General features: G+C 40.1%; 1 protein-coding gene across 1 annotated transcript in view; it reads right to left on the reverse strand.

The window, feature by feature from the left end:
• Positions 1 to 18,674, reverse strand: part of PDE11A (phosphodiesterase 11A) — a 443,044-nt gene that overhangs the window by 49,998 nt on the left and 374,372 nt on the right. Inside the window, exon 15 of the mRNA XM_063429778.1 lies at positions 5,005 to 5,105. Coding sequence (XP_063285848.1) covers positions 5,005 to 5,105 — 101 coding nt within the window. The remainder of the gene's footprint in view (positions 1 to 5,004; positions 5,106 to 18,674) is intronic.

The following is an 18,674-nucleotide window of genomic DNA, read 5'->3' on the forward strand; positions in this document are numbered from 1 at the left end:
GTTTATATATCCCTAGCCACACCTCCCTGCATGTGATTTACACAGCCTTCCTAAACACTTCCTGTAAAGTGAGATCTAATGTTTACTCTTCCTTTAATGCAAATACTGTTATAATTAGAATTTCTTATCTCTTGCACTCTTGGTAGCTTGCTAGACCCTACAGGAGACTCCTAAGTGTGATTAAAGTTAAATGTATTTTATACTTATCCTGCACTATAAACAATTATTGTAATTAATTCAAACATTTATATTAGCTTTACACAAATATGGAGTGATAAAACTCCCCTTACCTATATCCTGCAGATAAAAACTTAAAGGGATTCTCCAGTGCCAGGAAAACAAACCCGTTTTCCTGGCACTGCAGGATCCTGGAGTGCCCCCTTCGCTCCCACCCCCCATCCCATGTTGCTGAAGGAGTTAAAACCCCTTTAGCTACTTACCTGAATCCAGCGCCGATGTCCCTCGGGGCTGGGTCAGGCTCTGCCTATGCTCCTCTTCCACCGACGTAATTCGGTGAGGAAGACCTAATGTGCATGCACGGCAGTGGTCGCGTGCACAAACATTAGACCTTACAATAGGAAAGCATTAGGGGCACAGCAATAGGGGCACAGCACCCAGACCACTTCAATTAGCTTTAGAGGAACACAATAGGCACCCAGACCACTTTATCTCAATGAAGCGGTCTGGGTGCCATGCCCCCCTGTTTTAATCCTGCAGCTGATAACCTGCCTCTAGTGACAGCCACTAGAGGAGTTTCCGTAAAGTAGGAGAGTAAAAACTCTGCTATTTCAAACAGAGGATCCCACAAAGACTATCTGATTGGCGCAATATTTTGCAATGCATGCAACTAGCCTCCCAATGATTTCCTATGAAAGACCATTGCTGCGAGGGAGAAAAGGTAAGTAAACTACCTTTTTTTAACCCTAGCATCAATGGCCTCTACTTTTGACCTATATAAAAAAATGTAAACTTAAATACGTGCTCATCTTGATAGATCAATAGCTTCATTTTAATAGGCCCCCACATGTTTAATTTAAAAGTTATGAGCACTAACCTGGGTGGTGGGTGCTATTTTCATCACACCGATATAAAAAAAAAATTTAACGAAGGCGCAGTAGTCCAGCATTTCTTATATATAAATTATAAAAAATGCCCTTTATTTAGTGTCTAAACGCAGGCATAGCTAGGAATGACAACATTTCGACATTGGGGGAGATTTATCAAAAAGTTCTGTTTTAAAAAAAGAGATTTAAAGTAGTGAAATGTGTGCGATCACAATGGAAACCAGAGGAATCCGCAGGGACATTCTATATCTGACTTCTCACCTTTTGTATTTTTACACGACTTTTAGGAACAGAACACTTTGATGAACCTTCATAATGTGTTGAAACATTGTCATTCTCACACTTGTCACAGACTAAATAAAAGGCACCTGTTATTTGGTATGAGTGCTGGGCCATTATTTCCTCACTATAATTAACGTTAGACCATTTTGAATCATAATATGCAGATTTATTTCACTGGAATGCTAGTGAATTACAAGGTAAGCTAAATGCTTATCGATTTAACTCCTACAAATAAGATTAACCCCTTAAGGACACATGACATGTGTGACATGTCATGATTCCCTTTTATTCCAGAAGTTTGGTCCTTAAGGGGTTAAACTAAGTGAAAACCAGTGAATACATAAAACAATGATGTCGTTGAATGTTAAGCTCACAGTTGCTTTTCTATTGTGTGTGCTATTGTGTATAGTTATTTGTGTATAGCTATTGCTATTATTTATTTATATGTATATACGCAAAAATTATTTTATTTGATAAATAAACGTATAAAATAAGTGTCTTCCTTAGAATCTAAAATTCACAAAGGACTAGGTGTGACTGCAATTTATTTTTCAAGACAGAATGAAAGTGTATTCATAACAATCTCATGTATTTTTCTTTTTGTAGATCAAATATATATTTGGCTATGGTTATTTAGGTGTATGCATATGTATATGGAAACACTTCACAAAAATGAATAATCATGTGCCAACTGAATGATGATGCGACATTGGCACAGCCCATGTGTGTAATGCAAAAACCATTCAAACGACAAACAGACTGTCTCAGCACATAGCAAATTGCAGCAATTTTCAGTCGGAATTTGATGTATTTTTTTTCTTCATTATTCTGGTTAATACAAAGATTGCTGGCATACAATAAGAGCGGCGTATGCTATGTGGTTAAGGCAAACTGGAATTTGACACAAGCGCATATTACAAATGCCGTTAATAGGATTCAAAGTCATACGCACAAAACAAAATTAATTTGTCTCATTCAGATTCATGGCATGACGAGGACATTAACAGCCTCGAAGGGGATGAATGGTAAACTGAAGGAAGCGTGCACATCTCGAATTAACTAGTGCCTAGACTTTAAATCAGCCTGGTGCTTGGTGGGCTATTGGCATGCATTGTCGAGAAAAGTGTGCAAAAAAAAAAGATACATTGTTTATCATTGCTATTCTGACAATGGAAATAGCAATTTAAGATTCCATCTTCTTAAGATCTATCTGCACAGATTTAAAACTTTGCAAGTAGAAGTATAGGCAAGAAATAGTATACAAAGCTGAAATAATATTATTTATAGTCAACCCCGGATCTGAGCTTTTTTTGGTACTCTGAACAAAAAGATAATTAAGCGCCCAATGCCTGGAGAATATGGACTATTTAAATTGCGTTATCCACAATAACGTAGTAATGCATTAAGAATCTAAACCTTTTATTACTATGCAGGCTAACAAAATTAGCATCCCAATATTTACCAAATTCACTATGTGTGTCATAATACATAACCATCCTCACTATGCAGTCTAGCAAATTAGCAAATACATTGTCAAAATTCTGATACATTACTGTCCATTAGACCTGGAGATTCATTTTAGTTCAATTCACCAGAATTTGAGCTAAGCGTGTGATTGGTTGAATTCCCAAACTCCATGTCAAAATGTACCAGAATCATGAACCAACTAAAACGTACAATGGCCAGGCATGTTCATTTTCATTTGTGATTCTGAAGCCAAAAAAAGAGATGATTAATTGTAAAAATAGATAATTAGTGGCTAGGGGACAGTGACTAAATGTAAAATGTTATAAGCGATCAAATGAGGAGTGAGCAATAAAGAGAACATTTTTGGGGAAAATGGATTGGCCAACCTGAATTTTCTTGCTGTACACAAGTCTACTACCCATATTATTACTGGAACTCATGAGCAATTACAACCTCTGATACTGTAGAAAGATACTGTACAAACTCGTTTTCCTGACACTATACAACCCTTAGGTCCCCCCACCCTCAGTGCCCCCCTCCCTTGGTGCTGAAGGGGTTAAAACCCCTTCAGTTACTTACTTTAATCCAGCATTGCTGGTGACCTCTCCTTCCACTCCGACGCTGGCTCCCGAGTGGAGCGGAATGCGCATGCGCGGCAAGAGCCATGCGCACATTCAAACAGTCCATAGGAAAGCATTTCTCAATGCTTTCCTATGGACGTTCTGCATGCTGGTTGTGATTTTCGCATCCAGCGTTGCAGAAGCGCCTCTAGCGACTGTCAGGAAGACAGCCACTAGAGGCCGGATTAACCCTGCAATGTAAACATAGCAGTTTCTCTGAAACTGCTATGTTTACATCTGAAGGGTTAAAACCTGGGGGACCTGGCACCCAGACCACTTAGTTGAGCTGAAGTGGTCTGGGTGACTATAGTGTCCCTTTAAGTATCTTTAGGTTTATGCTCAAAGATTGAGAGAAGATACTGTTTGATTGACACATTCTCTTACCATCTGTACACACTGGGCATTATTATACATGATTGCTTTGAAATGTTTGATTTTTCATTCCTGGTTTGATAAGTACGCAGATCCCTCAAGATTAAAACCCCCTGATGGGGGTTTAATATCACCTGCAAAAGCCAGTGGGTTGTTTTGCCATGACCTGATATTTTATTATTTCTAAGAGCCATTCAATATCCCGAATAGCAGGAGGATTAAAGGACAATGTGACCACAAATACAAAACACAAACAGTATAAGATATTGGGTTTTATTGTTTCATTTTTCTTGGTCTGACTGTCTTTGAAGAAACAGTAAACATACTGTTTTATCATTGTCCAGACGCTGAAACCGAAAAAGAACTTAAAGGACCACTCTAGTGCCAGGAAAGCATATTCGTTTTCCTGGCACTAGAGTGCCCTGAGGGTGCCCCCACCCTCAGGGACCCCCTCCCGCCCGGCTCTGGAAAGGGGAAAGGGGTAAAAACTTACCTTTTTCCAGCGCTGGGCGGAGAGCTCTCCTCCTGCTCTCCTCCTCCGATCCGCCTCTTCTCCTCCCCGTCGGCTGAATGCGCACGCGCGGCAAGAGCTGCGCGCGCATTCAGTCGGTCACATAGGAAAGCATTCATAATGCTTTCCTATGGACGCTTGCGTGCTCTCACTGTGATTTTCACAGTGAGAATCACGCAAGCGCCTCTAGCGGCTGTCAGTGAGACAGCCACTAGAGGAAATAGGGGAAGGCTTAACTAATTGATAAACATAGCAGTTTCTCTGAAACTGCTATGTTTATAAAACAATTAGTTAACCCTAGCAGGACCTGGCACCCAGACCACTTCATTAAGCTGAAGTGGTCTTGGTGCCTAGAGTGGTCCTTTAACAATTTGTGTAAAAATAACAAACAGGGGTCCCAGGAAGCCCCAGATCTGTAGAGGAGAATGGGTTTAACATAATATAGAACATTTTAAATCTTTTTTTGTTTTATAATATTGCATATGTAAATATTCTTGTTATGTTTCTTAACCCCTTAAGGACACATGACATGTGTGACATGTCATGATTCCCTTTTATTCCAGACGTTTGATCCTTAAGGGGTTAAAGTCTGCATTATAATTTACTCTGTAAGTGGAAGTGTTACCTCTGAATGTCATGAGTACAACATTATTTTATAATAAAAAAATGAAAATACACGAATACATACTCGAAATGAAGCGTGATGTCTGTCGCCAGTATCGACTGCTTCAACAGCTGCATGAGGTCACTGTATTGCTGAGAGGACAAGTTGGCGAAAATGTTGTGCCCCTGGAACAGAAAAGCTATAAAGAATAAATAACTAAATATACAGTTTAGAAAGCCAAACTCCTTTAAAACAATAAGATCATTTTACGGAAACACAGCTGACATATATTCTGCAGACATAATTTTACAAGGACTATAACCTGGCTTAAAGGAACAGTATAGTGTTAGGAAGACAAAACTGTATTCGGAACACTACACTATTTTTTTGCCCCCCTCCACCCTGCTTTGTCCCTCCCCTCCCTGTGACAATTAAAGAGTTGAAAACACCCTACATACACATAAGGCCTTCCCATTGCGCAGCGCGAGGACGTCAGCTCCAGGAAACTGCAGGAAGCATCTCTAATATCCGTCTGGTAGACAGCCACTAAAGAAATTCTTAGCTTTTCTCTGAAACTGCAATATTTTACATTGCAGGGTTAAGGGGACAGGCACATCAATGAGAATAAGTGGTATGGGTGCTATTGGGTTGATTTAATATGCATGGTCAAAAGTTAAAAGTTGTGCTGTTTAGAGAAAGAAAATGTAATTATAGCTCCACCCAATGGCCCTTAATTTGAAAGAGTGAATGAGAAACCTTGCTCAGTAATTTTCAAAAGCACTCATTCATTTATGTGAGAAATTCACATCCATTTTATTCAATGAATGAAACTGCTGCTCTTACCTGAATAACACATGTGCAAGTGGCTGGTCATTGAGTTCTGCTATAAACCAGAAATAAGGAAGCACATATGTAACATCATCTATTCTAGCTAACTCTCCCATGGAGAAATACGGTGGCCAGAGATTGAGAGAGTATGGGGTTGAATAAAAAAAAGTGGACTTTTACCCGTTTTAGTAAATCCAGATGGCAAAATATAGGCTAAAGTAAATAGATACAAAAATATTTATGATGATGGCACTCAACAGGGAAATCGGTGCCGGTATCAAGGTCACCCTAAAAACCTGCGACTGGTGCCGGACTCCGGATATTCTAAAGGAGTACACTCCATTGATTCTGCAACATCCATTCCACGTGCATCTATTACTTTGATCAGGACTGATTTGTCCAACAGGGTGGTGAGACTGAAACAGTTTTTTTTCTCTTTTTCTTTCTTTTCTCCTTTTTTGAAATTTTGAAATTTTTAAATTTTTTCCTTTTTTTTTTTCTTTTTTGACTGCATACAGTTTTTTTTTCCTTTTTTGCACCATTAATGAGGAATATAGACATCCATGTATAGTTACGGACTAACCATCAAGATATTTTTACTGATATTTTTTTCTATGGGGTGGATTTACTGCAGTAACTCTTTATGATCTTAGAAGTATCTACTTCCTCCGATATAGTCATTGAGTGATCTATGTATTTCATGAGCTTGATGTGCTGATGACATTATGGGTGCACAGATTAATTGTATTTTCCCTTTGAATGTATTCTGAAAACAGGGTCTGATTTTGTATATTTCAATACAACAATTTGCCATATTAATTTAAGTGCGGTATCATATTTATTGATTTAAAGCAGGGGTTCTCAACCCAGTCCTCAAGGACCCCTGAACTGTCCAGGATTTAGGGATTACCCTGCTGTGTCTAATGTGTTTTTAGGGAGGGAGGGGGGACAAACACTTTAGACACAACAGGGTAATCCCTAAATCCTGGACTGGTAGGGGGTCCTTGAGGACTGGGTTGAGAACCCCTGATTTAGAGTAAATAGATGTATAATCTTTTTTTTTTTTTATTGTGAGTAAGATGTATTATGTGTTATCTACAATGTTGTCGGCAGTGACACTGCAGGGCAGGGCATGATCTATACACCAAAACAACTTCACTAAGTTTTGGTGGTTAGGCTGTTCCTTTAATTCACTAAAAATCAGAGTTCAGCAAATAACATGTCTTTAAATGGCATCCCTAATTCATCTGCCTATGTGGCAAGGCCTGGCGTTTATCCAATTTAAATTAAGGCATCTAGGTAAATCCAGAACTGTCTTTATTGCAGATGCAGAATTCTATATTAGCCACATTGTAGAGGTTATTTACTAAAATGCAAAATGGGTAGATTGACAAAGACTTGCACATTTTAGTCCAAATTAGCCTGAAGTTGACTTATCCAATGTTTAGCAGCCCCCTTGCCATTTCTTCACAATTGATGGATTACTGAAAAATAAAAATCTATTGATACAAGGAGACATTTCATGGCTGGTATTTGGATACTGATCAAGATGAGCAGCTATTACACAGGGTTTTGAATGTCTACCATCATTATAACTTGGTTAGTAATGTTATTGTGGTTTAAAATTACAATACGGTACCTGTGATCAATCACCAATAATAATAGCAATAAACCTAATTATTAATAGTCTCTGAGTGGCAGAGGATTAAGGAGCATTTATAAACAATAATTCTATTAATTAATGAGTGTTTATCTCATGCCTTAATAAAGCCATATAGATGATTAGAGGATTATTATGCTCTCTCCAGCTGTTAAACAACTAAATATCTAATGATGCTCTGTCAGCAAGTTCCTGGCCAAATGTTCTGTGAGATCATGGGTTTCGGAGTTTAACAGCAGCTACAAAGTTACCGGCTAGAGCTGCCCTAGCTTTAGATGCTGAGGTAGAAAAGATCACAAACATTGGCAGAGAATAAGAATGTCTTGCTTCCTACGAAACATATCCAGTGTTCAGAACTGACAGCTACCACCATATACGTTAAAATGAGATGATGCCACTGCTTTTCTATATGGCACCACAAACACTTCCATAAATCTTGAGATCCTTGGTAAAATAACTCCTCACTTAGCTGAAATACAACTTCTTCTACAGGAAACCTCTAGAGTTTTCTACCCTAACCTCCATCGCTTCCCCTCTTTACCAGACTTATTCATATATGCAACATTCTGAGGCTCCATTGTATACTAAAAAGGTTTGCTCCACACACCATGACCACTTCAGTGATTTAAAGTGGTCATGGTGCCTGGAGTCTGGATGCAAAATGCTGCTCATATTTTACTCCTCTTCTGCCGGAGGTGTAAGTCCACTTCAGGCAGTGTAATTGGGGTGTTTTCAGCCAACCAAGGACTAGAGTTGCCAACTAATTTTAATAATGTGCAACTTTTGTTGCACAGAATGTTAGTCATTGGTTGAAAGTAGTCCACTCTCAGCCAATGATTTGCAACGGCCATGGCTTATGGCTTTTGTGTCTCTGCAGAAGCTGGAAGCGCATCACCGGACCACCAGAGTGCATTGGACTTGGAAGGGGGCAAACCATTGCTAAATGATTTTCCCTATTACTAGGAAACTGTGCCAGGGTAATCCTGGCATCGTAACCAGTACACCAGGCTTATATACAACCTTATTTAACAGTTAATCAATTATGATGCAAGTTTTGGTTTGATGGATGATTATCACCTGATTTGACTTTCCAGTTAAGCCCTGTTGGTATACCAGCTTATTGAATGCCTCTTACCCTCTGCCAATGCCTAGTTAATTTGTAACTGTAACACAACTGTAATACCAGCAAACTCCTGCCCACATTGAAATGAAAACATTGTATGAGTTTTGCTTTAGTCTGCTCTTTCTAAAATGCTGTTGCTTTGTAAGATGGTCCTGGTAAGGTGATTCTGACCTTGTTATGTGACCTATACATTGTAATGGGTAAACTGTGCTTTCTCCTGTATATTGTTTATAACTATTACTACTCATTCTTTTTTTTCCCTTGTAAAATGCTTAAAACTTTACAAATAAAAATAAATAAATATGCATTTTACAAAAAAAGTCCCATAAATTGATCCCATTAATTGAGAAAATCCCCGCAATATAGTACATTATAATTATTGTATGCCCAAGGGCCATGCAATGGGATTAACTCATTGATAATGTCTGCAAATGATACTGAGGATCAGTGCTTGATAATTCTGAGCCAACCGTGTAAGTATTAGCATCACGCTTTTCCTATACATATCGCTTCTGTCTGTGGGATTAATCCAATCCTCAATTCAATGCCCTTACAGAATGTTTGGATACTCTGCCATCTGCTGGTGATTCTATCGCACGGCTTGCAAACGCGGAGAACATTGACAGAATTAATTCAGCAGATGGGCTGCAGGTTCAGAAAATCTGCTAATGAGACATTGGGGTTTTGCTCACAAATCCAGGAATCATGTGGAATTAATGAGAGAATATCATATTTTCAGCCAAAATAGAAAAGCCGGAAAAATAGCTGTGTTAAAATATTTTCCAATTCAACGACTTCATCTGAATTTGCAATTCCCTAGTCATTTCTTCACTGCAGAATTATTGAATAACCCCATCAGTCTCTGGACCCAATATAAGTAAACACAGTAATAGATTATAATTAGTGATGTCATGAACAGTTCGCCAGGAACCGTTCGCTGGCGAACATAGCGTGTTCGCGGTCGCGAACACGCGCGATGTTCGGTCCGCCCCCTATTCGTCATCATTGAGTAAACTTTGACCCTGTACCTCACAGTCAGCAGACACATTCCAGCCAATCAGCAGCAGACCCTCCCTCCCAGGCCCTACCACCTCCATGACGAATAGGGGGCAGACCGAACACCGCACGTGTTCGCGACCGAGAACATGCTATGTTCGCTGGCGAACGGTTCCTGGCGAACTGTTCGGGACATCACTAATTATAATGTATATTTTACTGCAGAAAAAAGCAGTGCAGTAACGCCCATTTTTCAGGAATCATATCTGAAGATAGGTGTTCTTGTATTGTGAACTCCCTGGTGCTTTTAATTTTTAATTTACTTATAATTTCCAGTATGGCGATCATATTTGGGATGTAGCTGTACTTGACGTGAATAGGAATTATATAATTACATTTTATTATGTACAAAAAAGTACCAGAATGAAAATATCTTTATCAGCCAGTTGGTGCCGAAACGTTGGGGGGGTTTGGTGACTTGTGTTTCTGTCTGAGGCTTGTAAGGATTTTTGTGGTAATTTATTACTATTATTTTATTGTATCTGCCTTTACTTCTGTTACTTTGTTTATATTCATTTTTTCTTATATGTTTTCATTCTGGTCCTTTTTTTACATAATAAAATGTAAATATTTTTTTGAGATTGTTATGGTGTGCATTCTATATTCTATATACATTTGAATATTTAAAGCACTTGAGGGAGCGCTTATATGGTTTGCACCTGGCTGTTCTGTTTTGTCTCTCCATGTGCTGTTGTTTTGAGAATAGGAATTATATAATCTCACAGGCTGGAGTTGTTACAGTCCTAGAGAGGTAAGTAGATAAGTAATATGGCTGAGTCATGAGAGCCCCACAAAACATTAGTAGGCCACAGTTACACAGCCCTACAGTGGTAGTAATCGATCCGTCATCTGTTCAGCATGTATTTCATTATATTGTAAAGAATGTAGAGTAAATTGGTTTATGTGAAAGAGACAAAATGCAACCAGACTATTATCGCACTATGGCCTGTAAATTCAGATTATCCTGGGGGGTCACATCGAAATAGTCATAAATCCTAGAAAGGTTGCTGACTTCTCATTTGTGACCATACAACTCTAGCCTAACCTTTCTATAAGCAGGAGTACACCAACTGGTTAGTTGGATGTCTACCTGACCGGCCATGAAGGCCCTGCTGTATTTGCAAGAAGGGTCTTTGTTGGATTCTACAATCTTAATCCCTTAAATAAATGGAACATTGTTTAACAAGAAGACTACATGGGGTTGTGGTGCTTGGAACTGCATGGACCTTTATACAAACAGAGATATACTAGCATAACTGGGGAAGCGGGAAGAAACACATTTGAAACAATGGGTTGCCTAAAACAGGGTAACAGTTTAATAGAGTCTGTCACACAGAGTATGGAATGGGTCATTTCTTGCTGTTAGTAATAGTTTACCAATTACTGCAATGGCATAGTTCTGCTAAAACTGGTTTAGGAAAGTGAATATAATAACTGCTTGATCCAAGGATAAATCTGACTGCCATTCTGGGGTCAAGAAGGAATTTTTTTCCCTAGCTTGTTGCAAAATTGGAAGTGCTTCAAACTGGGTTTTTTTCTTGCCTTCTTTTGGATCAACAGCAAAAAACATATGTGAGGAAGGCTGAACTTGATGGACGCAAGTCTCTTTTCAGCTATGTAACTATGTAACTATGTAATATACAGAGACACAGCATGCACACACAGCAGTAAGGATATAGATCAGATCACTCTGCTTTACATATATTGGATGGGCCCCATGTGGTTGTGTTCTTTAATCTCTGCATGGAGAGAGTTCCAGAGTGTTTCAGAATATGAAATGACTAATTATTGGTTATGTCTCCAGTCTGTTCTGGATTCATACATATTGCTGACCAGATTATTACTGACTGAACCCCCAACCATAATCCTAGTATGTCAGTCATCATGTGGCCTACTGTACATGTCTCCTGCCTTGCCATAGCATCGATGGACTAAATCTGCAATCAAATGTGGTGAAGACCATCAGTAGGTTAATTTGATAGCTCTAGATCTCTTGATGGCTAAGTATCACCCACCACTTACACATTGTAAAGTCAAGTGTTCCTCACTCCATGTACCCCGTTCAAGGAATAACTGAAAGTGAAAGGACTGAGATACATTTGGCCAGATGTGCGAACTCTGAAATCTGACTCGATGACCAAAGTTATCATTATAGTCGACATTGCTTTAATAATACTGAAGTCTAGTGGTTCGAAAACAAGTGACACAGTTAAAGATACCATTGTGTCCTAGCAAACTACACCTCCAGAGGTACTTGATTTACAGCTGGCTGTATTTATTGGTTACTAGTCTAACACGCCATACTGGGCTTATTGTTTTCTAGTTTTCCAGTGTGAGCTGATATGGATAGATATATTAAAAATCCGAAATAATGTATATTGGAGATAATCAGCGTAATTTTGTAACTAATTTACATCAACTATAGCTCACTTTATATTGAATATACCTCTATACAGGGATGTATTTACCACAAGGCAAACAAGGCATTTGCCTAGGGCGACTCCACTCCAACGAAAAAACACCACCCCAACCTCCCAGACAAATGCATTGTTGGCCTCATGTTCTGGGGCTGCCCACCTTACTGTGAGTGAGTGAGTGAGTGAGTGAGTGTAGCTGTCAGTGTGTGTCTGGCAGTGAAAGTGTGTGTTGGTTAAACAGTGTGTGCCAATGACTGTATGTGTGTGCCAATGACTGTGTATCTGTCAGTGAGTGTATATCAGTGCATGTATAAATGAGGGCATGTGTCTGTCAGTCAGAAAAATGGCCTTGACACGAATTGTGGTGGGGGGGGGGGCAAATTTAGATTTTGGGGGTGCCCGAATTTAGTCGTGCCTAGGGCAGCACAAATCCAAAATACACCACTGCCTCTATACCTAAAACTATCATCGGAAGACTTAACAAAAATTGCATATTTAATTTGCACCACAAATATTTTACACTAAATTTCTCTGAGTTAGCTGCAACAAAACATTCAACTCAGAATCGGAAAGGATTAAGAAAAATCTATCTGTCTGTCTGTCTGCCTATCTATCTAAATGTGAGGTCTGCTTGCGTATGGCAGCTGGAAGGGGCTAAGCTAAGTCATTATGTTAGCTGCAAGGGAATGCATGATATTTTTGCCAATTTGAAACACTGTGATGAAACACAGATGCCACAGACGATGTGAAATGTGGATTTTTCTGTGTAGCATTTATAATTTTGAAACTGCATTATAGTGTTCGGCCATTATCAAATACCCTAACACTACCATTAATTTTTATTAATGTTAATGAAAGCGGAGGACCAATCTGTAGCTAACACGGAGCCAGCAAAACGGAATGACTTGGGAAAGTTCAGAAATCAGACACAATGCACAGTCCAGCACACAAATCAATGAGAATTTTTTTTAGCTGGTTCTTGTACCTGCAGAATCAGGGTTTTCCCAAAAGGGAATTCATTAATATATTTAAACTGCTCTGTTTAATAAAAACTAACACTGGCACTGCAGATGCAAAGTGACTACATTTCCCTTAATGTTCCCCCACGTGACACTTTAATTAGTACCAGAGATGACGATTTTGAGTGGAAAGGAAAATTATCTGATTTGCAACTCAGTTTCTAACCGTCAATATTCTCATAGATAGCAAAACGGAGTGTGTACAAAGGTAGATACCCAGATGTTTTAAAACTACAGCTTCTATGATACTTGATGCATACATGATGCATACAAAGTATCATGGGAGTTATAGTTCTACAACATCTGTGGATCTACCTTTTAGGTGCACCTGGTATACACCTACTGTGCCCTGGGCATATATGAAGTCTGGATTTTACTGATGTTGCTTAGCCAATAATACACGATATCTAGTTTGGAATTGACATGTTTAACCCTTTCAGCACTGACATTTTACCAGACCTGTCATTTTATCTATAGACTCCCTTGTAATGCAAAGAGGTTGCAGACTTAGTGCCAAGCTCTACGTCAGGCATGCCCAAAATATAGATCCCAAGATGTTTTACAACTACGGCTTCTATGATGTTTTGTCATTCTAAAGGCACGCAAAGCATCAGGGGCGTTGTAGTTCTACAACATCTGGGGATTTCCCAGAGTGTTGTGTTCACTGAACTGGTAACTGGGAGGAATTTACACATTTTAAGGAAAATAGACAAACATGAAAATTTTCCAGCTTAGTCATTTTTTCCAGATTGGTTATTCAGGTCTGATACTTCCAATCCACTTTCCAGGTCTCCTCAAATCTCAATTTAGTGAATAAACCAGTTATGCGGCTCAGGTTGGCACTTGGTAGTGTGCGTTGCATCCATACAAGGGCACTACAGCATGTGTTTCCAAAGCGGGACACAGTTTGATAACATCGTTTCCCATTGTTTCCGCATTCCTTTACGGTATACAAGCCATTGCCAATGGCCCAAATCGTAATATCTTGCCAGCCCCTCGTGCATATGCTTCCTTGCCACTCAAGCCAGTTAGCCCCTGGAGAGCAGTTGCTTTACAACATAGCATTACACATCCTGCTCCTAGGTCCATGGCTCTTATCTGGGCCTTTGGCTCCCACCCAGATGCTGACACTAGTCCTGCAAAGACACTTCATTAGGAAGGCAGCTCCACATTCTGGGAATACAGAACCGATCAGCCGTAAAACCCATCATTTCTTTAAGTGTCGTTTTAGCACTGTATCCCAACAGACTAATGTATTGTCTTATTACCTCCTTATTTGTGTGATGAATCTCTCCCTCTGCTATCTATGTAAATGTGTGCTTTTATCAGTCCACGGTGGCTGTGCTGCTGTTTTAAATCAATCGTTACACTTTCACTAAATAATTCTCACCCATTTGATTCCCCAAAGCAGTTTTGCATAAACTCACTGTTTACAAGAATTCGTCACGTACAATATCTGAAAGCAGACAATTTGCTCTGAATTTAAATAAAAAGGGACATGTCCTGACAATATGTACGTATGTTTATGCCTTTACAATGACTCCGCTGATATAAAGCATCTTAAAAACAAAGACTTTTTTTGAGTGTTGCTGAAATGTTGCATTTAAAACGATATTGCTAGGGTAAGATTAGGGATGGGAGAAGGTTTAGAGGTTAATAGTATTAGGGTGACATAGGGGCAGTGGGCATATGGGAAACCTGCCTTTTAAATGATGTGTACTTGATTTGCTTGATTCTCAGGCAGAAGCAGCGCGCTCAATAAAAATTCAGACGTTTAATTTTGGAATTGCATTTGGAATATTTATTAAACACAATTTATTGATTAATTCAGAACGTTGCATTGAATGTGCTAATCTGGTTAGTAGCAAATCTTCTTTACTAAAAAAATTGGTGGACAAATGGTCTGAATGCCATATTGTGGCTCTTTATCAATCCATAATTATTTATCACATTGTTTTTAACTGGCAGTAGGAGGCACATTCTGACAACGTGAGCAAAGTTCCCTTTGCCTACTTTTATGAAGGCAAATAAAAAGAATTTGAAAATGTTTGCAGATAGGGATACATAAATCAAACAAAATAAAGAGTGGTCCACTGAGATAGGGTCCCATAGTGTAGGTGAGGGTGTGAGCATTGATAGCAGAATGGGTAGGCAACCCGTGCTATTAAAATATTACTATTTGGGGGCGGGGCCTGACAGCCAAAATGGCCGGACGTGCTCTCTAAGAGCTCTTGCACTGGAGAGCACAAAAAACGACAATCCTGGCAAATCCAATCATGCCAACAGCCCAAGGTGCCCAGAAAACGACAGAGAACCACACGAGGAACACAACGGTACCGATCATGCACTACAAAGTCACACGAGCACATGAACCGCCATGCGGCCTACACTGCAGCGGAGCCCGAAGCCTGGGGGAGGCGGCCGATCGCCCAGCAAGGGATCCGCTCGCAAGCGAGAATTGCAAGATGCCCAGCTACCCCCCCCTCTGGACCGGCGGGGGATATCCCGGTCCTCGCTGGGGGCGATTACCCCCACAACAAGACACGAACAAGCGACAACACTTGCTGGTAAACGGGGCTGTCAAGGCCACAACAAGATGGCGCCACAGGCGCAACCCGCAACGAAAAGCTCCCCTTTTTTGAACGGCTCTGTACCAGCCTATGGTCTGGGCTCCGCAACAGGAGATGGCTCTTCAAGCAAGCGAGAAAAGAGGCGGCGGCATGGATTCGCCCTGCCACCCGGCGCTTCCTGAGTGGATGCCCGACCCGAGCCCCCAGAGCTGCCCTCAGGCGGAAACGAGGTGAGAGATCGGAATGGGGGAGAGCAGAGAATAGCCTCCCAGGCTCCAAAACTAGCCCTCACACATGGCGGCACAAGACTGCCACACATACCCGACCCACTCACTGCTCAGCAGCATTCGACGCCTCCGAACATCGAAACACGTCCCCACACTTATGGACGCAAGCTGAAAACCTGCACCAAGCACCTACCATCCCTGGGGCGACCCGACACAAGCAGCAAGGATCTTACCAGAAGCAGGAGCTTCATCAAAACATATCCAGTCGTCCAGTGGAGGCTCCCTCACAGTCCTGGGGCCAGAGAGGCACCATACAGGAGCACAGAACTGCTGCCTATTGGCAGAGTCTCTTTTACCGCATGACAGCTCTACACTCCAAACAGCCCGACCCTGAGAATGGGACAGTTAGCCTCTATGAACTATCGGTGTACACCAACAGCTTGCCGATCACCGGAGTTGGCTGAGCGAGTATTGTATACTGTGTGCTTACACATGCCATGAGTCCCCTATGGGCTTAATAACCATGTACCCTACTCAATATGTTTACTATAGGTTCAGTATAGTATAACCCAGAGGCATAAATGTCTTGCATGTCTCTCATATCCAGATAGATACTGCTACCTTTTGCTTTTTCCTAGCATAGCACAACACTTACTTACATCTTGCCCAGCTAGCAAAACAGGGGGCACTTAAATGCTCTTTCTATAGCCATAACTTGAGGCCAAATGTTATCAGTTGTTACTTGTTTATATGTTAAATCTCTTAAAGTGAACTGCACAAACCTATGCTTACACCCGACATACTAACAAGACCCTAACCTAATGCATTATATGTTAACATGACTGTGTAGCTTGAGGCCATCTTGCCTTTGCTACATTAGAACATGGTGGTCGTACCCAGCGATTATACGCGCAAGAAACTACTCCAGTTTATTCCCATAGTACTCAACACCAGACCAGGTGCAATTTTGTACAAGTTTCAGGGATCTGCTATTTGCTCAACCTATATGCAGGACTTTACTTTGATTTAAATTTTCGTTTGTTTTCACGTAGTCGAACTACACACTAGCTACTTGCACTAGAGCCGACCTCACCTATTATTATTATGAATTGTGCAAAAGTTACCATGTACCCCATTGTAATAATTGTCGTTGAAGCGTACTTGGATTGCTGTTGGGGCACCACATACGCGTTGTTATATCTATGTGCACTACAAAAATAAAGAATTAAAAAAAAAAAAAAAAATATTACTATTTACTCCCATAATTCTCTGATGTCCAGCCCTTGGATTTGAGCAACTTTAAAAAAACAAAAACTTAAAAATAAAAACTGCTTCAACTGGGGAAAATAATTGACTCACAATAAAATGTAGATCAAACCAGCCCAATAAAACAGAACAACTACGTTGTTAAGTGTTAAATATCAAATTACTTAACTCCAATCAGTCTGTAGCCTCCCAAGATCGTTATCCACCCAAAACGATCATATATATGTATAGAACCACAAGCAGAAATGGGATACGGCTGTACAGTCTATGGGGGGAACATACAAAGAAAAAACAATAGTGTGATACAGTATATACAGTGAAAATGTGCGCTTAAATGGATGCACTCACGAGATAGTGGAGATAAAAGAGCATTCAAGGTGCCTCCCCAGGAATAATGGGGCGATGCTGGTATTCTTTGATAATGTCGAGCAGCCAATGGGACACAGGACTCCAGGTGAGTAGTAGTAGAACATTTTCGTAATATTATTCTTTTTAAAAGGTGATACAACACCATAAAGATAAAATATAAAAGTGCAGCAATAGGTCCAACGCGTTTCGTTCAACACAGGAACTTCATCAGGGACCGCACAATAAAAGAAATCAACAGCAATATTGCAGATTGTATTTTTTTACAATCTGCAATATTGCTGTTGATTTCTTTTATTGTGCGGTCCCTGATGAAGTTCCTGTGTTGAACGAAACGCGTTGGACCTATTGCTGCACTTTTATATTTTATCTTTATGGTGTTGTATCACCTTTTAAAAAGAATAAAATTACGAAAATTTTCTACTACTACTCACCTGGAGTCCTGTGTCCCATTGGCTGCTCGACATTATCAAAGGATACCAGCATCCCCCCATTATTCCTGGGGAGGCACCTTGAATGCTCTTTTATCTCCACTATCTCGTGAGTGCATCCATTTAAGCGCGCATTTTCACTGTATATACTGTATCACACTATTGTTTTTTCTTTGTATGTTCCCCCCATAGACTGTACAGCCGTATCCCATTTCTGCTTGTGGTTCCAAACCAGCCCAATGACTGACTTAAAACTGAACTTCCAGTTCGAAAACTGAGACTTTACACCGGTACGTTGGCTTTCTGTAAAATGTAAAATATCACTCAGCCCTCCACTTATGGTGTGAGGAAATGGGAGAAGGGATATATTGCCTCGCGGACTCTTGTTTGTCTTATTAAAGAATTAACAAACTAATTAATTAACATTTGTAATTGTCCACCTGCACTCACCCTGTGTAGCATGCAAGTAGATATAAGTTTGTAAAAATAAGTTCTGGAATGGTTTGGGAATAAACTTAGGTCTGATTAGATGGGTTACGATGTATTAATTTATATTGCTTTGGCAGTATGGTATTTACAAATTAAGAGCACTTATCGTACCCTACCCATCAACGAGCCGTGAGATATAACCGCGATGTGTGAGATTCCTGTTATATAGCTTTGATTGTAGGGTGATCTGATCCAGCATGTTGTCCGTGATGGAACACAATGAAGCATAATGAAGTAAGTCAACAGTGTGACTAAATAAATCAGGCAGAGGAAAGGACAAGGCAAACAGTGAAAGAATGAGA

Source organism: Pelobates fuscus, chromosome 8, assembly GCF_036172605.1.
Source record: "Pelobates fuscus isolate aPelFus1 chromosome 8, aPelFus1.pri, whole genome shotgun sequence".
Classification (NCBI taxonomy): Eukaryota; Metazoa; Chordata; class Amphibia; order Anura; family Pelobatidae; genus Pelobates; species Pelobates fuscus.